The sequence below is a fragment of the Natrix helvetica genome, assembly GCF_964273705.1.
Source record: "Natrix helvetica genome assembly, chromosome: 1".
Lineage (NCBI taxonomy): Eukaryota > Metazoa > Chordata > Lepidosauria > Squamata > Natricidae > Natrix > Natrix helvetica.
In genome coordinates this window covers 353,864,087-353,889,096 of record NC_138548.1, presented here as the reverse complement: position 1 = coordinate 353,889,096, position 25,010 = coordinate 353,864,087, and the positions used below count along the sequence as shown (strand labels likewise).

At 47.9% G+C, this 25,010-nt stretch overlaps 1 protein-coding gene across 1 annotated transcript; it reads left to right on the top strand.

The window, feature by feature from the left end:
* Positions 1 to 1,788: 1,788 nt before the first annotated feature.
* Positions 1,789 to 25,010, top strand: LOC309385190 (tigger transposable element-derived protein 1-like). Its single transcript, XM_081939339.1, has 5 exons — positions 1,789 to 1,964; positions 4,585 to 5,082; positions 13,323 to 15,207; positions 19,683 to 19,809; positions 22,233 to 25,010. Exons 2-4 carry the CDS (start codon positions 4,597 to 4,599, stop codon positions 19,787 to 19,789), a joined length of 2,478 nt encoding a protein of 825 aa, XP_081795465.1. The 5' UTR covers positions 1,789 to 1,964; positions 4,585 to 4,596; the 3' UTR covers positions 19,790 to 19,809; positions 22,233 to 25,010.

The following is a 25,010-nucleotide window of genomic DNA, read 5'->3' as shown; positions in this document are numbered from 1 at the left end:
GGCAACTTCTGTTCCACTGATTCATTGTTCTAACTGTCAGGAAATTTCTCCTCAGTTCTAAGTTGCTTCTCTCCTTGATTAGTTTCCACCCATTGCTTCTTGTTCTGTCCTCAGGTGCCTTGGAGAATAGTTTGACTCCCTCTTCTTTGTGGCAACCCCTGAGATATTGGAACACTGCTATCATGTCTCCCCTAGTCCTTCTTTCTATTAAACTAGACCAGTGTTTCTCAAACTTGGCGACTTTAAGTCCTGTGGACTTCAACTCCCAGAATCCCCCAGCCAGCATGCCTCAATCTGCAAATTCCTCACAGATGAAAGCTCAAACTCATATTGGCTGGATTAAGAAAATAACCATAGTGATTAGGCTTAATATTGGGATGGGAGACCACCATGAAGCCCTCTAGATTTAGAAGAATTTATCACAGGGGAAGCCAATAACAACTTCTCTTCCTTTGTATTGTCAAAAAATCAATCAGTCAATCAATCAGAAAAGAGCTGGAAGTATCTATGGAGATTATCAGTCATCCAGGTCCTGGTTGCCCTAAAGGTGCTTTTTTTTTCAAGAGGCAACTGGACTTTCTTGTTTTTCTTTGAAGATGTTTCCCTTCTCATCCAAGAAGCTTCTTCCGCTCTGACTGGATGGTTCCTTCCTTTCCCACCATCCCATCAGAGCAGAAGCTCCTTGGATGAGAAGCGAAAGGTCTTCAAAGAAAAACCGGAAAGTCCAGTTGCCTTTTGGAAAAGCACCTTTGGAATAGAACTTGGAGGGACCTTGGAGGTCTTCTAGTCCAACCCCCCTGTTCAAGCAGGAGACCCTATACATAATACCAGGTGGACCTATTTTGCAGGAAACAAAGAAAAGTTCAATTTGACAGGTTCCCCTCACCTGCTCCTTCGTTTTATGGCCCAATTTGTGGAAAAGAGATGAGGAGCCCCCTCCCCCCCCCGCAGGCATTCGGAATGCAGGTCATACTGCAAACCCCTTGGACTGAGCCTGCCCTCAAGGAGGAAGATTTAGTCCCTCATGGTCCTTTGACGAGACAATTTTCCTGCAGCACATCGTTGGGGAAAAACCCGCAACCTTGAAATAATCCGAATTAGTGCCTGATTCTGAACAGTCACTCGTCTGAAATAGTATAGGATCTCCTGCTTGATCAGGGGGGCTGGACTAGAAGACCTCCAAGGTCCCTTCTGGCTCTTATTCTGATTCATCCCTGGAGATTTTAAGAAGAGACTGGACAGATAACTGGACAGACCGGACACTCACTCGTCTGAAATGGTATAGGATCTCCTGCTTGATCAGGGGGGCTGGACTAGAAGACCTCCAAGGTCCCTTCCGGCTCTTATTCTGATCCATCACTGAAGGTTTTTAAGAAGAGACTGGACAGTCTGGACAGATAGCTGGACAGACCGGACAGTCACTCGTCTGAAATGGTATGGGGTCTCCTGCTTGATCAGGGGGGCTGGACTAGAAGACCTCCAAGGTCCCTTCCAGCTCTATTCTGACCGGTTCTTGGAGAAGCCCATAAACAGATATGTACGGACCTTCACCAGCCAGGCATCTCTGAACATCGGCTGGTAGCGAGCGATATAAAGGGAGGGCTGTGGATGTCCCACCACTCGCCTCCCCTTGCAGAAACCGAACTCAAACAAAGCTGCAGGTGCAGATCCACCCTCGGGAGCCACACCGGCCGGCGAGAAGCGCGAAAGAGTTAAAGGCACAGAGCTCCGCCCGCTAGAGAGGCAGCGCCGAGGAGGTGCCGCTGGTCTTTGCCCCCTTCCCGTCCGGAGAGGACACGGATGGGCGGCGAGGCTGCAGCCCCAGCTGGAAGGGAGGCGTGTGGCCGGCAGATCGGGGCGAGGAGAGGAGAGGCGGCGGCTCTTCCCGCGGGCAGAGGGGGCTGGCTGCCTGGACGGAAGGAAGGCAAAACAAGGCAGGCGCGGGGGCTTCACCGGGGAAGAAGGTAGGGTGGATCGGGGGAAGCCGCTGGAGCAGCCGCGGGGGTCCCCTTTCCCTCCTCCTCCTCCTCCGGCTCCCATTCACTCGTGCAAGGCAGCCCAGGGGCTCAACGCTTTGCCCCGCAGGTGCAGCTCAAGAGGCACTTTAGCACTTCATTTGGGGCGGCGGGCGGGGGTGGGAATCTCGGCTGGATCTGAGATCATCTCGGGCTCTTATCCCGTCTCCCTTGGTTGCTTTGATCCGGTTGTGTGGCTTTTTGAAGGAGGCGGCTGGGACTTCTGGCGATGGTCTAGTCTCTGCCGCCCGTTTTCACACCGAACCAGTTTGGGATAGATAGTTGCCATTTCTTGCAACGGGGTAATATGTAGGAGTGTGGCGGAGACTCCCTCCCCCCCCCCCCCGCCGCCGCCGCCGCCTTCATCCCCAAATGAATTAAATCAATTATTGTAATCAATGTGGTATGTGTCAATTTGCTAAGAGTTTTGTTTTCATAGCTTTGTTTGAAATGTTTGAGCTTGAGAGTGTGACTGTTGGATAAAAATTTCCATCAAAGATTGATATATCTATCTATCTATCTATCTATCTATCTATCTATCTATCTATCTATCTATCTATCTAAGATTGATCTATCTATCTATCTATCTATCTATCTATCTATCTATCTATCCATCCATCCATCCATTTCTGCCTGCCTGCCTGCCTGCCTGCCTGCCTACCTACCTACGTACCTACCTACCTACCTCTATCATTTATCTATCTATCATCTATCTATCTATCTATCTATCTATCTATCTATCTATCTATCTATCTATCTATCATCTATCTATCTATCTATCTATCTATCTATCTATCTATCTATCTATCATTTCTCTCTCTCTCTCTCTCTCTCTCTCTCTGGCTGTATCTATCTATCCCCCCTCCCCCCTCTACTTAGCTATCTATCTATCTTGCTATCTATCTATCTCTAATCTATCTATACCTCATTTACCAACCGATTTGTGCAGTGACCATTTTGAAAAAAAGATATTTTTAATCGTCTTTTGGGACCTGTGCGGCTGCTCTCACATGATCGCTCTTCTGATAATGATGTGATTATTAAATATTTGATTTGCAGGGGCCCTGATCTCATCTAATCAACTCTGGTGGCTCTCAAAGAGTAAATATAATAATTTAAAAAAGAGGTTAAACCTAGGGCCACCTCGGCAACATGGGCAGCCTAGACATTTAATAATAAGTAAAAATAAACAATAGGCAAATATGTAGTATCCATACAGGTAGCGCTCGCTGCATGACTGCAATTGACCCCGGAATAATTGTCATATGTCATGCTGGTTGTTAAGCGGATCGCTGCACTTGATTTTACAACCTTTTTTTTTTTGCAACACTCATTAAGGGAATCTATTGTCTGTAGTGGGTGGTGGGTTGTTGTTTTTTTTGCTGGAAACCAGAAGTAAATGTCGGTTTCCGGCAAAAAAGCATAAATCACAATCATGTGACTGCGGGACGCTGTAAAGGGTGGGCTGATCATGTGACCACGGGGAGGGAGCAGATGTGGAGCTTTGAATGGAGGTCGTAAAGGTCCATTGTAAGGGCACAAAGAAACCGGTCGTAAGTTGAGGACTTACCTGTAAATGAATTTAACAACATAAAAATCACAGCCAGCCAGCAGCAGAATTCTCTCTGGAGCATCTCAAAACAGCCTGGTAAGAACTTCACACTATTGTCAAGACCTCCCCCAGGCCTAAATGATTGGTTTCTTTGGCCAATCGAAAGTCTGGGGCTGTGGGGGTGGGGATGATGACTTCTGCCGCAGCCATTTGAGCTTGTTGCAATGAAAAAAAAGAAGTGCTTTGTGACCCATTCCCACATTTATGACTGTTGCAGTGTGCTTGGAGTCACATGTTCGTCATTCCTTCCCTTCACAATTGGCTTGCGACACGCAGAGTCAATAGAGAAGCTGGCAGTAAAATCAGAAGGAGCAAGTCACATGCTTTTCTGCTTAGCAACCATGCCACTTTTGCTTAACAATTGAAAGGGGAAGTGACATCATAAACTCTTTCACGGGCGGTGATTTTCTGCTTAGCGACCACGCTGCTTAGCAACTGAGTTTCCACCCTGAACTGTGGTTGCTAAGAGAGGACTCTCTGTGTATCCCTATCGATCTCTGTAGAAAATAAATTAGCTTGGCTGTTCGCTCGCAACTAAACCAGCTCAGGGTGGACGAGCAGGCCCTAAAAGTACATCGCTAATCAAATAAAGCGGTTTTTATGGCCCTTTGAAAGGCCAGTTTCCCCCCAGAGACCAAGGGAGCTTTTTCCAGGTTCACAGAATTTTGTAAGTAAACGCCCCAAACCTAGAGAGAGAAATTGCGAGGGACATTGGAACCAACCGGGATAATTGAAGCACCAGTACCCGTGGCTTTAACTGAGCTCAGGCATGGGATTCATTCCTTTATTCAGGATGGGGAATTTATCTTTATTCCAGTGAGAGAATACCTTGCAAATGTTAAAGAAGTCATTCGTGTTACAGATGTAGAAAAAAAAGGTCCCTTTTGTTCCTGGCACATTGTGGGGCCCCTCCTTACTCTTCCCTTCTTCCTTTCCTTTTCTCTCCTGGAACTGCAGGGAGGAACAGCGATGGAGGAGCAGAGGCGTGTGGTAATCAAAGAAGAAGAGAGAACCGAGAGTGGGGGAAGAGACCCTTTCATTGTGCAAGTCAGGACCATCGGGGACTCTTTGGCCGGGGCTGGCCCATCCCACATTAAGATGGAGTCACAGGAGGAAATCCACCAACGCTGGGATTTTCAATGGCAGGAATTCTTGAAAAGGGTGGCAGCACTCCCCGCAGCTCTGCCTCCGTTGGACGACGATGCCAGGGGTTTCCAGGTCCCCTGGGGGAGAATTAAGGAAAATCCCCCCGAGGAGAGTTCTGGGGAAGCCAGAGGGGAATCCGTGCTCCAAAGGGATCCGAACATCAGTGGGAAAGCTTGGATGGACAGGGAGAAGCTGGATTTCTGCATGAAGGTGAAGGTGGAAGAGTCCCTGGAGGAAGTTGATCTGGGGAGCCAGTGGCCCCTGCAGCTCAGGCAGTTCGGTCCGCAGGATGCTGAGCAGCACCAGGAGGTATCCAGTCCCCAAAGGCCGAAAAACGGGGAGGAATGGGGTGGGCAACGGGGAGGGTGGGTTGCTTAAAGCTATGAAGATTGCTGTGAAATGGGTTACTAGCCAGCTATGGTAGCAGATGTCAGTTTGTATTTCAATGTTGGCTGCCTGTGAAAAGATGATGATTAGCCTAATAGAGATATTCCTTGACTGAAGACCATTCATTTAATGACCCATCATCCAGTTGCAACAGTGCTGAAAAAATAAGAGTTACAACTGTCCATGAAGTTAAGCCCCATGCCATCACACAATCCACATTTTAGGGCTTGGCAGCCTGCCCACGCTTACGACCACATGGGCATTTCAACTCCCTCCACCTGTATATCTTGTCTCTCATCTCCCTCCTTTTGGGTATCCTGCACTCTGCCACATACCTTTGTTGCCGAATTGCCACCGCTGCCCCCCCCCAGCTGATCTTCGGCGTCTTCTTCTTCCTGCTAATGCCCCTTTTGTTGTGGGCTGCCAGCGGCCAGTGGAGCTGGCAGCAGTCAGACAGTGAGGAGTTTGGGGTGGAGCATGGGCCAGTCCTGGAGGTTGGAGAAGGTTCTGATGAGGGCTCTGCATCAGAGGCAGAGATGGGGCCGAGGCCATCTGGCAGTGATCAGGTGCCTTCGGAGTTAGACAAGAGTGAGGCAGAGGAACAGCTGGAGCCTGTTCCCAGTGTGCGCACGCGCAGAGCTGCCAGAAGAAAAAAACAACCCAGTAATCAGGGTAGACCTGGGAGTAATGTCAGAGGTGGAAGATGATTGGCCCCTTCCATAGGAAATAAAAGAGGAGCGAAAGGGGAGTGGGCTTTTGCAGGAAACAATGCGTTCGTTCGTTCATTAGATTCGTTTCAGGAGTGTGAAGATCTGTCCGTGAATCTCAGAGACCAGCCTTCCTTTGCACAGCGTCTCATGTGGAAAATATTTACATGGCAGCTTTCCAAGACACATAAGGTCTGTAGTCATAAATATTCCTTTGAAGGACTGTTTGCCAAGCCTTGCTGAATATGAATGAGAGGAATTCACGTTCGTTTAATAAAAGGGGTTTTGTAGGGACCAGGACTCTGCCTGGTGCTTTTTGGGGAAGCCAAGATCAGAACACCCCAGGATCCAGTCTCTGAGTGAGGGTGCAAGCCTGGAATGCCCATGTTGAGCACAGCAGGGCAACGGAGCCTCCCTCAAGCCAAAGGGAGCTTGCCATGCCAGGATAGAGGCAGCAGGATGGTGAGGCAGAAATCCTGGCAAGCAGGTCCCTGGACGAAGGTGCCAGGAAGAAGTAGAGGGAGGTGGGCTTACCAAATCTGCAACCTATATTCGGCCGCTCGTGTTGCAAGCGCTCCTGGGAAATCAACTTAAGGGCTATTGCGAGGGGTGGAGATCAGCCCAGTGAGGCAAAACCTACCCATTTCTCAGCTGTCTTTCCACTTTCAGCCCAGCTTTCCTCTGGGAAAGTGTATTGCAAAACACCCAGCACTTGCCTCTGGAGAGTGTGAGCCTCAGCACATGGAAGCTGTTAGCCTTTGTGAGACTTTGCGGGAGGAAAGCTGGCTCAAGAGCAGGGGTGTCAAACTCAAGGCCTGTGGGGGCCCGATTTGGCCCAGGGGGTCCTTAGGTCTTGCCCATCGGGCTGTCCTGGAAACAGCAAAGGATGGCCTGCGGTGCCTCTGCCAGCAAAAATGGAGCTCGGGAGAGCCACATGCGGCCGTCCCGGGCCCCGTTTTTGCCCACGATGGCCTGCTGCAGCCTTCTGCCAGCGAAAATGAAGCCCTCTGCTAGCAAAAAGAAGAAAGGAAGGAAGGCAGATTATAATGAGAGTGAGCGAGGGTCTGAGGGAAGTCCTGCCTTAGAACGTGGCCACCACAGGTACCCCCGACACGAGTGATGTCAAGCTGGCCACGCCCACTTCAGCCATGCCCACCCCAGCCACGCCTAGCCCCCCACCCCGAGGTCAAACATAACCCTGATGTGGCCCTCAATGAAATTGAGTTTGACACCTCTGCTCAAGAGTAAGAAGAGGACCTGCAGGAAGGCTCTGTCAGCTCAGGGCTCTCCAACACCCCTCTCGGATCCTGCGGGGCCAATTGTCCAGGAGAGCTTCCAGCTGCTGAATGCACACTACACTTCCAGGAAGGCCACTTTCCTCCCGTTCTTCTGCCACCTGAAACAGACTTCTCGCACGGCCTCCCAACTTGTTCCCCTGCCTGGCCTGCTAATGGGGAGGAACGTGCTTCCCTGTCCCGCTGCCTCCTCCTTGGCTGGGATTCAGTCTGTGGGCCTTTAGTTTGACACCTGTGGTCTATGCCGATCAAGAGGATGGCCCAGAGCACAATGTTTTGCAGCAGATAATTCTGGAGTAGATTCAGAGGGGAAATGGTGTGGTGTCCTAGAGGTGGAGTTCTTGCCTTGTAATCAGAAGCTGGGAGTTTGATCCTAAGTACAGGTAGTCCTCAACTTACAACAATTCATTTAGTGTCCGTTCAGCGTTACAATGACACTGAAAAAAGTGACTTATGTGTTCTGACCTAGGCTTCCTGAAACAGTAAAAAGCACACTCTTAGTCCCCCAAACCCTCTTTTTATTTCAACAGCTGTGATTTACATTCTTCACAGCCCGTAATGAGTCGCCAATAGTTTGTAAAGAGTCCGACAGAAGTCTGCCAAAGTCTTTCGGGATGAGGCTGATAAGCACCCACCTTCTCCCTTGAAACACTGCCAAACATCTAATTGGCAATTAGCTTTGCAAGGCCACACAGAGCACAGAGTCAAAACAAAGCTTAAGACTTTAAACCGACCAGAACGAACAAAGTTGCTTCCTGCAAAGGCTCACATGCCTTTACTCCTCCTTTATGTCTTATGGGAGGGGCCAATCATCTCCAAGCCTTGCACCCAAGTCACCCCTTTTGCCTTAACTGTTCTTGCCTTCTGGCAGCTCTGCGCATGCGCGCACTGGGAACAGGCTCCCCCTGTTCCTCTGCCTCACTGATGTCTGATTCTGGAGGCTTTGGAGGCAGCACATAACTCCCAGCTGGTCCTGGCCCCCTCTCTGCCCCCGACGCAGAGCCCTCATCCAAGCCTTCCCCAGACTCCAGGGCTGGCCCATGTTCCTCACCAACCTCCTCACTGTCCGACTCTGCTGCCAGCTCACTGGCCACCAGCAGACCACGACATTATGAGTGTTTATCACACTTAAAACCATTGCACCATCCCTGTGGTCATGTGATCAAAATTCAGACGCTTGGCAACTGACTCATCTTTCTGACAGTCCTGGGGTCATGTGACGCCCCCCCCCTTTTGCAACCTTTCTGCAGTGTCACGGGATCATGTGATCCCCTTTTGCAACCTTCTGGCAAGCAAACTTAAAGGGGGGGGGGAGCCAGATTCACTTAACAACAAAGGTTACTAACTTCACAGCTGCAGTGACTCACTTAACAACTGCGGCAAGAAAAGATGTAAAACGGGGGAAAACTCACCTAACAATTGTCTCACTTAGCAAAAGCAATTTTGGACTCCCTTGCGGTCCTAAGTTGAAGGCTACCTGTAGCGGCAGATATTTCTCTCTCTGGGTGCAAAGAGAAAATATCTGTTGTGAGTTCCATGTAAATGTCAGGAAAGGCACTCCGACCTCCCCGTCCCCCACGCGAGGGTCTTTAAAAGGAAAAAATAAATAAATAGAAAAGCAGAAGGGAGTGGTACAGTTTTCGATGTTCTGTTTCGTTGAGTATTCTATGATCAGGAAAAAAAATAAAAGCAAGCCTGCTCTTTGCTATAGAACAGTGATGGCAAACCTTTTCAGCACTGAGTACCCAAAGTGGAACACGCATACATGCACACGCATGTGTGCGCACTGGAAACTCGAAGACCAGCTGTCTGGCGCACGCATGCCTGTTTTTTGGGCCGTTTTCAGGCTTTTTGGGGGGCCGTTTTCAGGCAGTTTTTCAGGTGGCTGTTTTCTGGTGCATGCAGAACCCAGAAGAGCAGCTGGCAACAGACAGCGTGCATGCCCACAAACAGAGCTCTGCATGCCACCTCTGGTACGCGTGCCAAAAGTTTGCCATCACGGTTACAGAATATAAAGGTGTTCTAGTTGAACTAATGAGGGCCGTTTGTCAAATGCTTCAGCTAAAAGCACAGTTGCAGGGTTTTTTTGTGGGGTCAATCCTCCCTAATCCTGATCTAATGGTGTCCCCCGCCCCCCCAAATATTTCAGACATTCTCACCATCTTCACTGCACTCACATGGCTGGCTCGGGAATTCTGGGAGTTGAAGCCCACGAGTCATAAAAGAGCCATATCGTACGTAGTTCCTCACCTCTGTAGGAGATTAAAACATCTCGGCTTCTGGAAGTCCTGGATTTTTTAACAGCAGCTTGGGAACTCCAGATCACTGCCGAGTTATCGGGATCCCTTTCCATCAGGATTCATGCCTTGGTATGGGACGGAAAGAATATTGGTTGTGCTTTTGAATGGTCCCTGACAGGAGCAGGACGGCGATTGTGCAGTCTTCCTTACTTTGCTTTTCAGGGGGCTTCGATACTGTCAGTCATGGTATCCTTCTGGATTGGCACCTGAGATTGGGGATGGGATGGACTAATGACTACTCAAAGAGCAGGTGGCAATCATGGCTAAGGAGGGTATTTGCCCATCTTTGTGTTTTGCACCCCTTCCTACATCTGGAGGCTCTGTTTCATGGCCACTCATGCTCTGGTCACTTCCCAGTTGCACTACTGTAATGCAGTCTGCATGGGGCTTGCCCTGATAGACTAGGCAGAAGCTTCCGTTGGTGCAGAATCAGCCACACGTTATACCTCTGCTCCAGAAGCTGCATTGATTTCCAGTTTGCTTCTGGATCCAGTTCAAGGTGCTGGTTTTTACCTTTAAAGCCCGTTAGGGCCTTGGGGTGGATTATTTGAGGGACGGCCTCTTCGAAAGAGAGAGAGAGAGGATGGGAGGGAGACAGAGAGACTGCAAAGACCGCTATGCTGCTGTCTCATATAAATTTCCCTCATTCAGAAATGGCAACGTTACTATAAGTCTGGCGTGTCCTGTTGTCAGCTGCAGAAATTTGGTCATAAGCGTGCACATTGGTCAGAAAATTATCTTTTTCCACTGTTTACTACCGCTGTACTTGAGAACAGTCATTAACTGATGTAGCCACAAAAAGAGAAGTGGCTTTCAATGTTCCCTCTAATTTTTTTTCAGTGTGAGCAGAAAAGTATAGTGTTTGAGCGTCACATTTTCATGCCTGAGCAGCACCTGAATTTTTTTCACAGGTGTCATCTAAGACAACAACGAAATCTGTATTATTTGAAACTCAAAGTTATGTTTATTCAAGGTACCCCCTTAATTAAAAGTGTTATATAGTATCACTTAACAACGCTCCTGCTTAGCAACCAAAATATTGGGTCAGAAACTGGCATTTGAAGCACGCAAGTCTTAAAGCTGTCAAGTTACAAGATCCTTGCATCCCTAACCCTTTAGGGAAAAAAACCCCAAGGGGTCTTCAAACCTGACAGCTTGAAGACTTGTGGACTTCAACACCCAGAACTCCTCCTCCAGTCATGTTGGCTCAGGAACTCTGGCATTTGAAGCATGTAAGTCTTAAAGCTGTCAAGTTGCAAGATCCTTGCATCCCTAACCCTTTAGGGAAAAAAACCCCAAGGGGTCTTCAAACCTGACAGCTTGAAGACTTGTGGACTTCAACTCCCAGAACTCCTCCTCCAGTCATGTTGGCTCAGGAACTCTGGCATTTGAAGCATGTAAGTCTTAAAGCTGTCAAGTTGCAAGATCCTGGCACCCCTAACCCTTTAGAAAAAAAACAAACCCCAGGGTCTTCAAACTTGACAGCTTGAAGACTTGTGGACTTCAACTCCCAGAATTCCTCCTCCAGTCATGTTGGCTCAGGAACTCTGGCATTGAAGCATGTAAGTCTTAAAGCTGTCAAGTTGCAAGATCCTGGCACCACTAACCCTTTAGGGGAAAAAAAAACCCAGGGGTCTTCAAACCTGACAGCTTGAAGACTTGTGGACTTCAACTCCCAGAATTCCTCCTCCAGTCATGTTTCGGCGACATCATCTGCGTGGATCTGCTCCATCTTTGGTTTTTTTCACAGGGGGCAGGGCTGCTGCTGAAGATGCCGACGAGCCCCTGCCGCCACCAGAATAGCAGCTGCCACCTCCTCCTCCTCCTCCTCCAACAGCACCACCACATTTGCTGCCCGGCGCTGCAGCTGAGGTGAAGCCAAAGCTCCCGCTGGCGCCCCCGCCCGTGGCAGCGGCGGCGGCGCGTCCCCCTCCACTTGGAGCACCTGAGCTGGGCACCGCGTTACCCCTGCTGCCTTCTCCTCCTCCGCCGTGCTTTTGAGAAGCCATGAGGCCTTTTTCCCCTGCTGCACCCCCTCCGCCGCCTTCCTACTGGCTCCCGCGGCCTCATGGCTCCTCAAAACCACAGCAGAGGAGGAGGGGGCAGGGGTAACGCGGGGCCCAGCTCAGGTGCTCTGAACGGAGGGGGAGGCACCGCTGCCACGGGCGGGGGCGCTGGCGGGAGCTTTGGCGGCTTTTCACCTCGGCCGCAGCATTGGGCAGCAAATGTGGTGGTGCTGTTAGAGGAGGAGGAGGCGGCAACAGATATTCCGGTAGCAGCAGGGGCTTTGGGGGTTAACTTTAGCTGCAGCGCCGGGCGCAAGCAGCTAGGATTGGCCCCCACAAAGGACCTCCCCGGGCTTGCTTTGCTGAACTCAGTTGCCCCGCGCTCATCAAAACAAGTCCGGAGAGGTCCTTGGCGGGCGGCCAGTTCTAGCCGCCTGCAAAGGACCTCCCCAGCCTCCGGCGCCTGTGACAGTACAAAACACTGCGCGGCAGTTGGAAACTGCTGCACGGTGTTTTCTTGCCACCTGCACGGCCGCGCAGCCGCGCACCTTAGAGGGAATAGTGGTGGCTTTATTGTGGCTTGTTAGACTTACCGTATTTTTCAGAGTATAGGACGTTCCGAAGTATAAGATGCACCTAGATTTTGGGGAGGAAAACAAGGGAAAAATATCTGCCTCCCAGCAATTTGCCTCCTTGCAACAAACAGCAAACAGTACAGACAATAGACACTGTTTGTAGTGTTACATTTCAGACTTTACTTGTACAGATGCTGTTAAAATTGGCGTGCTTTCTGGAAGTATAGTTATTCTCTGCTGTTTAAAAGAAGATAGATTGCAGCCTCCGCAAGCCCCAGTTTCCCTGTTTGCTGCCAGGAGGTAAATTGCTGGGAGGCAGAGGCCAAAGGGTTGGGGCCAGTGGGTTCGTATGAGACGCACCCTAATTTTCACCCTCTTACACTCTGAAAAATACAGTATATTGTGAGAAGTCAGCCAATGGTTTGTAAGCAAGGAAGCGATCCGTTGCCTTTGAAGTAAATTTTTATTTATTTTTATGCCACCTTTTTATTTTTATAAACAACTCAAGGTGGCAAATATAGCTAATACTCCTTTTTCCTCCAATTTTCTCCACAACAACCCTGCAAGGTGATTTGGGATGAAAGAGAGTGATTGGCCGATAGTCACCTGGTTGATTTTTGATGCCTAAGGCAGGACTAGAACTCATAGTTTCCTGGCTCCTTACCATGATTAGACCAAACTGGCTTAACCAAATTGCCCAGAATGAGTTACAGGCACTCCTCATTTATTAACCACCTCAGTTAGCCACTGTTCGCAAATACGACACTTAATTTTTTAAAAAATCATTTTCTATCCAAATGTGCATTGATGAGTTTCAGAGCATCTCTGTCAATCACATCTTCACTACTACAGATAGTCCTCAACGTACAGCCATTTGTATAGTCTCCCTTCGAAGTTACAACGGCACTGAAAAAAGTCACACTTAAAACTGTGACAGAATCACCATGGGGATGAGATCAAAGTCCAGACGCTTGGCAACAGGTTCATATTTATGGCGGTTGCAGTGTCCCAGGTCATGTGATCTCCTTTTGCTGCCTTCTGGCAAGCAAAGACAATGGGGAAGCCAGAATCACCTAACAATTGTGTTACTAACTTACCAACTGCGGTGACTCGCTTAACAGCTGTGGAAAGAAAGGTTGTAAAATGGGCAAAACTCACTTGTCTCGCTTAGCAATTTTGGGCTCAATTGTAGTTGTAAGCTGTACAGTTAGTAGCCGATATATATCCTGCTCTTATTTTCACTTTTTTGTGTGTGTGTGTGTTTATATCCCATACCAAGATACCTTCCAAGAGAAAACACCCTGTTTCAGCTGAAGCGAGTAGCAAGAAGCAAAGGAAAGCCATCGATCTCAATTTGAAGATGAAGATCATCAAAGCGTATGAGGCCGGGAAGAAGGTGACTAAAATAGCGCGAGAGGTAGGCCTGGCCCACTCCACCATCTCCACCATTTTGAAGGATAAAGCGAGGATCAGAGAGGCGCTAAAAGGAGCAGCTGGCATGAACACAAGTATAACAAGGCAACGAAAAGGCCTCGTCCACGAAATGGAGAAACTCCTGATCCTCTGGATTGAAGATCGGATACAAAAGAGGCTGCCGGTTAGCCTCCTCCTCATTCAGAACAAAGCGCGCAGCATTTTCTTAATGCTGAAGGAACAAACGGGCGAGGAGAGCACCGAAATATTCACAGCCAGCCACGGCTGGTTTATGCGATTCCAGCAAAGATTTCATTACCAGAAAACGCACCCGTCAGGTGATGCGGTGAGGGCCGACGAAGAAGCTGCCAGACACTTTCTGAATGAACTCGATGGGATCATAGCGGAAGAGAACTATTTCGCGGAACAGATATTCAGAGTGGACGAAACTGGGTTGTATTGGAAAAGAATGCCGGAGCGGACCTACATACACAGAGAAGCCCAAGCAATGCCTGGGTGCAAAGCATTCAAGGACAGAGTAACCTTACTCTTGGGTGGAAACGTCGCCGGATTCAAGCTGACGCCATTCCTGATCCTTAAATCAGATCATGCCTGTATGTTCGAAAACATAAGCCAGGACACGCGGCCCATTTATTACCGATTTGATTGGAAGGCCTGGATGACGCCTGTCCTTTTTGAGGATTGGTTTACGAATTGTTTCATACCCCAAGTAAAGGAGTATTGTGAAAAAAAGGGGATTCCTTTTAAAATTCTCCTCCTCCTAGACAAAGCACCTGGACATCCCCCACATCCTGACAGTCTCCACCCTGATGTAAAGGTAGTTTATCTACCACAAAACACCTCAGCTCTCCTACAGCCTGTGGGAATGGGGATGATCTCGGCATTCAAGATGTACTATTTGCACGCAGTGTTTGCCAAAGCCTTAGCTGCGATGGAATATGATAGAGTAACGGTGCGCGAGTTTTGGAAAAACTACAATATCCTGCATTGCATTGAAAACATTGCAATCGCCTGGCAGGACGTGAGCGGGAAGAGTATGCAAGAGTTTTGGAGGAAGTGTTTAAAACGTTTTGTTGCTCTCACAAACAACTTGGAGCTTTTTCACCGAATCCCAAATTTGGACGAAATAAATCGGAAAATTTTGACGCTCACGCGATTCCTTGATTTAGAGGTCGATGCCGAAGACGTGAAAAATTTGGTGGCTTATACAGAAGGGGAGCTATCCAACGAAGATTTAATTGAACTGAAGGAAGAACTGGAAGCTCAAAAGATCGTGGAAGAAGAGGTGGAGAAAGAAGAAAGGAAAGAAGAAAGGAAAGAGGAAAGGAAAGTTGTGGAGGTGCGCCCCAAAACGTTCAGCCTGAGACGATTGGCCAGTGTTTTCTCGAGTGTGAACAAAATTTTATCCGAATTAGAGAGCATGGATCCGGATGTGGAACGTTTTAGAAGGGTACACTGGGAAATGTGTGAAATCTTAAAATGTTACCGCGAAATATATGAAGGAAAAAAGAAAGAAAAGAATGATAAAGAAAACAAACAGAGCGGCTTCCTGAAGAAAGTTACTCCTCCCCCAGCTCCCCTTCCCTTCCCTTTGCCCTGCCCATCTACAGGAACACAAAATCCAGAAGATCCACAGCCGTCAACCAGCTACGCCAGTGGATCCCATGTTCCTGAAAACACAGACAACTATGAATATTTTCAAGGATTTATATCCAATCTGATGCTTACAGGTACTGTCATTTCGAAACCCCTTGGGACCAGGTGGCTTTCATTTAGTGACTGCTTTTTGTTTTCTTCCAGTATAACCAGAGTTAGTAAACAGTGTTGGTGAAAAAGTGACCAATCCTCCCATTTACAACTGTCACATTTTTATAAAGCGAAGAAAACATGCAGGAATTGGGTATGTCTAGTTTAATGAAAAGAAGGACTAGGGGAGACATGATAGCAGTGTTCCGATATCTCAGGGGTTGCCACAAAGAAGAGGGAGTCAAACTATTTTTTAGGGAACCTGGGGGTAGAACAAGAAGCAATGGGTGGAAACTAATCAAGGAGAGAAGCAACTTAGAACTGAGGAGAAATTTCCTGACAGTTAGAACAATTAATCAGTGGAACAGCTTGCCTCCAGAAGTTGTGAATGCTCCAACACTGGAAGTTTTTAAGGAGATGTTGGATAACCATTTGTCTGAAGTGGTATAGGGTTTCCTGCCTAGGCAGGGGGTTGGACTAGAAGACCTCCAAGGTCCCTTCCAACTCTGCTATTGTATTGTATTGTAAGAAGCAATGGGTGGAAACTAATCAATACAATACAATACAAGTTTCCACCCATTGCTTCTTACAATACAATACAATAGTAGAGTTGGAAGGGACCTTGGAGATCTTCTAGTCCAACCCCCTGCCTAGGCAGGAAACCCTATACCGTTTCAGACAAATAGCTAATAATCAAGGAGAGAAGCAACTTAGAACTGAGGAGAAACTTCCTGATAGTTAGAACAATTAATCAGTGGAACAGCTTGCCTCCAGAAGTTGTGAATGCTCCAACACTGGAAGTTTTTAAGGCGTGGTATATGGTTTCCTGCCTAGACAGGGGGTTGGACTAGAAGACCTCCAAGGTCCCTTCCATCTCTGTTATTCTATTCTATTCTATTCTACTCTAAATATGAAGTATAGAGGATTGTGGGTATGATCCTGCTCTAGCTTTCCTTTGCTTTTCAGATCTGTGAAGATCATAAATGCAAGGATTGCTTGTGAAGTTACTTTTTCTTCACTCTAGTAACGGCAAAGGGCTGCTTATCAAGGTAGTCATTAAAGGAGAACTACCCCATAAGATCATAATCCTAATTGTGGGTTTCAGTTAACATCTGCTTATATTAATTACTGAGTTCAGTCCTGTTTGGGGGTCTCTAAATGAGGACTACCTGCATGGTTTGGGGTTGTTTTTTTTTTTTTTTTTGGTAATGCAGTATAATCATTCCCTAATTTTAGACTTATAGAATACAGGGACTCCTCAAAATAGAACACAAACAGGGCTGGAGTTTCCACTGCTAAACAACGTGGCTGTGAAATACGATGTGTCATAACCACATTGCTTAGCAACTGCAATCCCAGCAGACTTCCTTGCCATTGTAACTGGGAGATGGCACTGGACGTTAAGAGAGGACCTCATGTGATAGCAGACCTCATGTGATGGATAGTCAGAGCTGTGAGCCTGTGGCCCCTTTGCAAGCTGTACTTAGTGTGGGGAGCCAAAGAGAGCCAGATGCTAACCGACTACAACAGGGGTCCCAAACCCCGGGCTGCAGCCCACTACTGGGCCGCGGTCTTTTTGAAACTGGGCCGCGCGAGTGATGGGCAAACAAGCACGAAACTCCACTCATGTCAGTGGTGGGACCTTGCACTTATGCACAAAGCTCCACTTGCACGTGTGGAGGGTGCTGGAGTGGAGGGAGCTTGTGCTCACGCGTGAAGCTCCACTTGTGCTAACGAAGCGTAGCACGTGTGAGCTCAAGCCCATCCACTTGCACGAATGGAGCCTCCAACTCGAGGGCAAGTGCCCACCATCCGTACCAGTGGAGCTCTGTGCATGCATGTGCGCCTGCCACTCACACGCCCCCTCCCCACTCACGCTGGACTGGGCCTCCAAAGGTGGAAACATTGGCGACCGCTGGACTACATGATCTTGCATATCTTAGCACGGCTCCTGGAGACCATAACTGGCAGGAGCAACTTAGTGAACTTTCCTACCGGCTTCCCCATTGATTTTGCTTTGGGGAAGCCAGCAGGGAATGTATGAAACGGTGATCATGTGACGTGGCTCACTCTGATGTCAGAATCAGGAGCTGAGAATCAGGATTCTGATCAAATTGCCATGGGGATTTCAGAGTAAGAGCATAAGTCCCCCTTATTCAGTGCTGTCATATCATTGGACAAGTGCTGAATGAGTCGTTGAAACCCGAGGACAACCTATTAATTAGATTTTCTACATACCGTGTTTCCCCGAAAATAAGACCTGCTCTTATGTATTTGTTTTGCCTCCAAAAGAGGCACCAAGTATTATTTTCAGGGAATGCCTTCCACTGTCGCACCTCGCATAGCCCCACCAAGCAGGAGCCCATGTGGCGGCTGCTGGCCCACTTCTTCTGTGTCTGCTCACCGCTGCTGACATGCAGTGCCCCTGGCCTCCATTTCACTGTCGAGGCCTTCAGGAAAGGCATCTGCAGCCAAGAAACTAGCTCCGAATCGAGGCACACACCGTCCCCCCTGCCTCGTTTCACTATCAGAGGCCTTTAGGAAAGGGCTCTGCAGCCGAGAAATGAGATCTGTCCGTGCTTCTGATGCAGAGGTAGTATTCAGCAGGTTCTGACCACTTCTGGAGAACCGGTAGCAGAAATTTTGAGTAGTTCGGAGAACCGGTAAATACCAACTCTGACTGGCCCCGCCCCCATCTATTCTCTGCCTCCCGAGTCCCACCTGATCGGGAAGAGATGGAGATTTCACAGTATCCTTCCCCTGGAGTGGGGAGGGAATGGAGATTTCACAGTATCCTTTCCCTGGAGTGGGGAGGGAATGGAGATTTTGCAGTATCCTTCCCCTGGAGTGGGGAGGGAATGGAGATTTTGCAGTATCCTTCCCCTGGAGTGGGAAGGGAATGGAGATTTCACAGTATCCTTCCCCTGGAGTGGGGAGGGAATGGAGATTTCACAGTATCCTTTCCCTGGAGTGGGGAGGGAATGGAGATTTTGCAGTATCCTTCCCCTGGAGTGGGAAGGGAATGGAGATTTCACAGTATCCTTCCGCTGGAGTGGGGAGGGAATGGAGATTTCACAGTATCCTTTCCCTGGAGTGGGGAGGGAATGGAGATTTTGCAGTATCCTTCCCCTGGAGTGGGGAGGGAATGGAGATTTCACAGTATCCTTTCCCTGGAGTGGGGAGGGGATGGAGATTTTGCAGTATCCTTCCCCTGGAGTGGGAAGGGAATGGAGATTTTGCAGTATCCTTTCCCTGGAGTGGGGAGGGAATGGAGATTTCACAGTATCCTTCCCCTGGAGTGGGGAGGAAATGGAGATTTCACAGTATCCTTCCCCTGGAGTGGGGAGGGAATGGAGATTTTGCAGTATCCTTTCCCTGAAGTGTGGAGGGAATGGAGATTTTGCAGTATCCTTCCCATGGAGTGGGGAGGGAATAGAGATTTCACAGTATCCTTCCCATGGAGTGGGGAGGGAATAGAGATTTCACAGTATCCTTTCCCTGGAGTGAGGAGGGAATGGAGATTTCACAGTATCCTTCCCCTACCACGCCCACCAAGCCACGCCCACAGAACCGGTAGTAAAAAAAATTGAATCCCACCACTGTTCTGATGGCAAAATGGAAGTCGGTGGGCGTCACGTGCCTCAATCCATAGCTTCCTTTCCTGAAGGCCTCGTGACAGCGAAACGAAGGCCAGGGGTGACATGCGCAAACAGCGGCAAGTGGCTGCGGAAGAAGTGGCTGGCCAGGCAGGTATCAGAGTGTGCGAGGCCTGGCTGCAGCTCCACCCACCTTCCCCGCCCTAGCTTCATTTTTACCCACGTGCCTCGCCCCACCTCCTGCAACCAGGTGCAACGCAGTGGGTGGGGTCTTAACGAGGGCTTATCTCTGAAATAGTATAGGGCCGTGATGGTGAACTTATGGCACGCGTGGCCAAAGTGGCACGCGGAGCCATCGCCCGTTCCTCTTCTGGTGCGCATGCGCATGTGATGATCGGCTGGCCTTCGTGCATACAGCAGTGCTGGAATCTGGAAGAGCTGGTCTTCCGTTTTCCAGCGTGAGCACACGCACTTGCCAGCTGATCGTTGTGCACGCATGCACACCAGTAACAGGAAGACTAGCTGACTGGCGCATATGTGCGCACCAGAAACAGGAAGTTCATTTTCCGGCACATGCATGCCCCCTGGGCAGCTTCTCTCCAGACAAGCACGCATGCGCATTTCCTTTTCGGCACTCGGTGCCAAAAAGGTTCACCATCACTGGTTGAGCAGGAGGTTGGGCTAGAAGACCTCCAAAGTCCCTTCCAGCTCTATTCTGATTGATTAACTGATTGATCTCTAAGTTGGATCCCATCTCTTCCAATAGGGCTTGAATCTTATTCATCTTGGAGGGACTGGAGAGGAAGCCTGGTGCAGAACTTCTTTGAACTGAATCAACTTTCCCTTTTTGTTTTTGTTTTCAGGCATCCCAATCCCAGCATTATACGATACTAATATCTCCCCAATTGGAGGAAGAGGCCTTGGAGATTGTGGAGGTGAAGCGTTCCCTGGAGATAAAGCAAGAGAGTGAAGAGGAGGCCAACTCACCAGGTAAGGATGTGGACCAGGGGTGTCAAACTCACGTCGTCACATTGTCGTCACGTGACATCTCACAACTTCCCCCTCCCCCTTCGCTAAACCAGGCTTGGAGGTGGCCAGCGCGTGACGCATCCGGCTCGCGGGCCACAAGTTTGACACCCCTAAAGTAGACTTGTCAGTCATTGCAAATATGAAGTGCTTTGACCCCATGCTGCTTTTCTGCTCTCTTTTTGAAAACCCCAGGAAGTGCCAACATCTTGTAGAACAAGTTGGTTGCGCAGTCCTTCTCATCTTATGGGTCACCAAACGCTGGCTCTGGGTGGGAATCCACATTTGGCCATCGCCAACACAGCTGTCTAGCTTCTGCCTGGGTATAAGAAAGGGGAGACTCCCACCCCACCCTTCTGGCCCATTGCTATCGTGTTGCAAAGATCAGGAAGGAAGGATTCTGGGAACTGAAGTGTGGCCATCTAGAGATAGTTGTAAGGTGGTTTGATTAGCTTGGAAGAGTGGTTTTTCAAGCTCTGGTCATCACAGAGGGGTCTGCAAAGGCTTGAATAAACGTTATGCTGAACATTTTAAATACCATTGGTTTAGAATAGAGTAGAGTAGAGTAGAGTAGAGTAGAGTAGAATAGAATAGAATAGAATAGAATAGAATAGAATAACAGAGTTGGAAGGGACTTTGGTGGAGGTCTTCTAATCCAACCCCCCGTCCAGGAAAGAAACCCTACACAACTTCAGACAAATGATTATCCAACATCTTCTTAAAGACTTCCAGTGTTGGGGCATTCACAACTTCTGGAGGCAAGCTGTTCCTCTGTTCTAACTGTCAGGACATTTCTCCTCAGTTCTAAGTTGCTTCTCTCCTTGATTAGCTTCCACCCATTGCTTCTTGTTCTACCCTCAGGTGCTTTGGAGAATAGTTTGACTCCCTCTTCTTTGTGGCAACCCCTGAGATATTGGAACACTGCTATAGTGTCTCCCCTAGTCCTTCTTTTCATTAAACTAGACATACCCAGTTCCTGCAACCGTTCTTCATGTTTTAGTCTCCAGTCCCCTAATCATCTTTGTTGCTCTTCTCTGCACTCTTTCTAGAGTCTCTGCATCTTTTCTACATTGTGGCGACCAAAACTGAATGCAAAACTGAATGGTCATCTGATCCATGCAATATTTTAAGCCAGTGGTTCTCAACCATGTCTTCACCATGCCCCATGGTCCGTGGCTATAAAAGGTATTTAAAGGGTGAGTGTGGTGAAGAAATGGTTGACAATCACTGGTTTAGAATATTGTATGGACCAGGTGACCATGGTATTTCAAATGTTGGTGAATGAGCCCATTAAATGGATGCTTTAATACAATACAATAGTAGAGTTGGAAGGGACCTTGGAGGTCTTCTAGTCCAACCCCCTGCCTAGGCAGGAAACCCTATACCGTTCCAGACAAATGGCTATCCAACAGCTTCTTAAAGACTTCCAGTGTTGGGGCATTCACAACTTCTGGAGGCAAGCTGTTCCACTGATTAATTGTTCTAACTGTCAGGAAGTTTCTCCTCAGTTCTAAGTTGCTTCTCTCCTTGGTTAGTTTCCACCCATTGCTTCTTGTTCTACCCTCAGGTGCCTTGGAGAACAGTTTGACTCCCTCTTCTTTGTGGCAACTCCTGAGATATTGGAACACTGCTATCATGTCTCCCCTAGTCCTTCTTTCTCTTAAGCTAGACATACCCAGTTCCTGCAACCGTTCTTCATATGTTTTAGTCTCCAGTCCCCTAATCATCTTTGTTGCTCTTCTCTGCACTCCTTCTAGAGTCTCCACATCTTTTTTACATCGTGGTGACCAGAACTGAGTGCAGTATTCCAAGTGTGGCCTTACCAAGGCATTATAAAGTGGTATTAACACTTCACGTGATCTTGATTCTATCCCTCTGTTGATGCAGCCTAGAACTGTGTTGGCTTTTTTGGCAGCTGCTGCACACTGCTGGCTCATATTTAAATGGTTGTCCACTAGAACTTTAAAAGTAAATCAATGGCTGCTTAGTGATATGTGAACACTGCCAGCTTCAAAAAGAGTCTTCTTGATGGGGAGGTCTCCCAAGCCAAGGTCTGAGATAAATGCTGAAAACCATCACATGAGGATGCTTGAGAGAATGGACAGCAACTTGCTGGAAATGATATAGGGTCTCCTGCTTGAGCAGGTGGCTGGACTAGAAGGCATCCAAGGTCCCTTCCAACTCTCTTATTCTGTTTGAATTAGGGATTTCCTAAGTCAAACAGGAGGGAGAAGACAAGTTGGTCTTTAGAGACAAGGTCAAATGGAGGTAGGAAGACTAGTTGCTTAAGGGGACCCATCAACACTGGAATTTATACCAGACATTTTTGTAAATGAAATTCATTGTTGGGGGGCAATGTGACATAAACACTTTTCTGTTTCTCTCAGAATATGGTGGATATGGGACAACTCATAAGGAGAAGACCTTCCAGGTGGGAAGATCTGAAGAAATAGATTTTGGAAGATTCCATTAAAAGGAGTCAAACGATCACTTCTCTGGGGTTCCAGGATTAAAGAAAGCCAGTGCATCCACCAGGAGTACAAAGGCAGACAGCAAAGAAAGCCAATGAAACTTTCCTGCCTGAAGATGGCGATCAAAGTTTAAGCGAAGCCAATTTTCAGTGGGGCACCAAGTCTGGAATTAAGAGGCGCCAGAGATGGTGTGCAACTATCAGTGTTTGAACGTGCAAGTAGAGGATAACTGCGTAAATAATCTACTCTTTGAGAACATTAACAGCAAACCCCATTTATTCCACAGGAAAACCCTCAACAAGAAAAACAAAATCATGTTTGCTCAGAGCGCGGAAATTTCTTTTGGGTTTTAAGCAAATCTCCTGAAGACCATCCAAACCGGAAGGAAGCCACATAAACCTTCAAACTGCAGGAAAGGTTTCGCCGCAAAATCAACTCATGATTAAACATGAGAAGTTCCGTGCGTGAGAGAAACTGTACACATGCACTGAATGTAGAAAATTTTTTTGGGGGGAAAAGGGCGTTCTGGTCAAGTTCCTGAGGGGGGGAAAAGCTCAACTGCAGCAAAAGTTTCATTGGGTGAGATGCCCTCATCAAACACAAGCGAAGGAGAGAAGCCTGTATGAATGCTCCCAAGTTTCCGGATCAGCTGCCATCTTTTAAACACCCCAGGGCGAGAAGCTTCACAAGTATTTATTTAGACCTTGGCAAAAGCTTCAACGAGAGGGGATGGCTGGTGAAAAAAATAAGCATTACAGAAGTGGTATCAGCACTTAGGCAGAATGCAGATCTTCAATCACCAGCTTGTGATCTACACAAGAGCCCACCTAGGAGAGGCCACAGGTATGGTGTGTCCTCAATGCGAAAAGACTTTCTCTCTAGCGCACATCTCAGGAAGCCTATTGTGGTGCACACGCGCACGCCAGAAACCCCATAAAGTTCTTCTGTGGCGGGAAAATACCCATTAGAAAATGGTGGCCCGCCAGTGGATTCATCCCTGAGGGAAACCATAAAGATGCTCAGTGGGAGAGAAAGGTTCTGTTAATTCCTCCATGCTTCGTAAACATAGGAAAATCCACTCAGAAGCGACGTCCTGGAGGACAGGGTTGGTGTCCGGGTCTACCATGCATTCTCAGAGATAGTGAAAACGATACTAGCGTTGGGGAGAAACATCAGACAGCAGAGAGGAAGCCCAAGGAACAAGGATGATGGCTTTGAAAAACATTGACACATTAAAGTGTTATAAAGAAGCGCTTGTTTCACACTGAAGTACTTTGTTCAACCTCTAGCATAGCAGGCAGGTTAAAAATGACACTTCCCTCAAATCTTGGTACAGGAGACCGTGAATTGTAATCCCACTTTAGCCATGAAAGCCAACTGGATGATCTTGGGTCATTTTCTCTCTCTCTCTCCTCTCTCTCCTCTCTCTTTTCTCCCTCTCTCTCCTCTCTTTTCTTTCTCTCTCCTCTCTCTCTTTTCTCCCTCTCTCTCTCTCTCCTCTCTTTTCTCCCTCTCCCTCCTCTCTTTTCTTTCTCTCTCCTCTCTTTTCTCTCTCTCTCTCTCCTCTCTCTCTTTTCTCCCTCTCTCTCCTCTCTTTTCTTTCTCTCCTCTCTCTCTTTTCTCTCTCTCTCTCTCCTCTCTCTTTTCTCCCTCTCCCTCCTCTCTTTTCTTTCTCTCTCCTCTCTCTCTTTTCTCTCTCTTTTCTCCCTCTCTCTCCTCTCTTTTCTTTCTCTCCTCTCTCTCTTTTCTCTCTCTCTCTCCTCTCTCTCTTTTCTCCCTCTCCCTCCTCTCTTTTCTTTCTCTCTCCTCTCTCTCTCCACTCTCTCTTTTCTCCCTCTCTTTTCTTCCTCTCTCCTCTCTCTCTCTTCTTCCTCTCTCCTCTCTCTCTCTTCTTTCTCTCTCCTCTCTCTCTTCTCTCTCTCTCTCTCGCTCTCTCTCTCCTCTCTTTTCTCCCTCTGTCCTCTCTTTTCTCTCTCTCTCTCTCTCTCTCTCCTCTCTCTTTTTTCTCCCTCTCCTCTCTTTTCTCTCTCTCTCCTCTCTCTCTTTTCTCCCTCTCCCTCCTCTCTTTTCTTTCTCTCTCCTCTCTCTCTCTTCTCTCTCTCTCTCCTCTCTCTCCTTTCTCCCTCTCTTTTCTTTCTCCTCTCTCTCTTTTCTCTCTCTCTCTCTCTCTTTCTCTCTCTGTGTAACTCACTTCACAGGGGTTGTTGTTATTGTGGAGAAAATAGGAGGAGGAAGATGTGTTGGATATGTTTGCCGCCTTGAGTTATTTGTAAACATAATAAAGATGGGATACTAATAAACAAATAAATAAAATAGATGAGGGGGGTTGATCTCCGTAAGGGATATTGGTCTGTGCAGTCGGATGCCTTGTGAAACTATTGAGATCCATACAGGTTTTGTGAGAGGAGCTGCAATTCGGTAGGAAATATTGGGAAGGCAAAAGGGACATTTATTTTTTTCTAGAATGGCCCTCCTAGGCCCACCCTCATTCCTCACCCTCACAGTTCTATTGAGGCCTGCTTGATTATCTCTCCTGTGATTAGATACATTCATCCCGTGGTTAAAATACCATCCAGAGCCATTGAGAGTCAGGGAGCATACAAACGACATACAGATGTAACTTAATAGTAATTTTCTTTGATGATATTTTATATTTTACATAGTTTGTATGGCTGATCTTCTAAAAAAAAACAA

Excerpts from the sequence above, each read along its gene's own strand:
- LOC309385190 (XM_081939339.1), top strand. The coding sequence starts at position 4,597 with ATGGAGGAGCAGAGGCGTGTGGTAATCAAAGAAGAAGAGAGAACCGAG. Across the intron at positions 5,083-13,322 it reads ATGCTGAGCAGCACCAGGAG|ATACCTTCCAAGAGAAAACA; the intron begins GTATCCAGTCCC and ends TCCCATACCAAG. Across the intron at positions 15,208-19,682 it reads ATCCAATCTGATGCTTACAG|GCATCCCAATCCCAGCATTA; the intron begins GTACTGTCATTT and ends TTTTGTTTTCAG.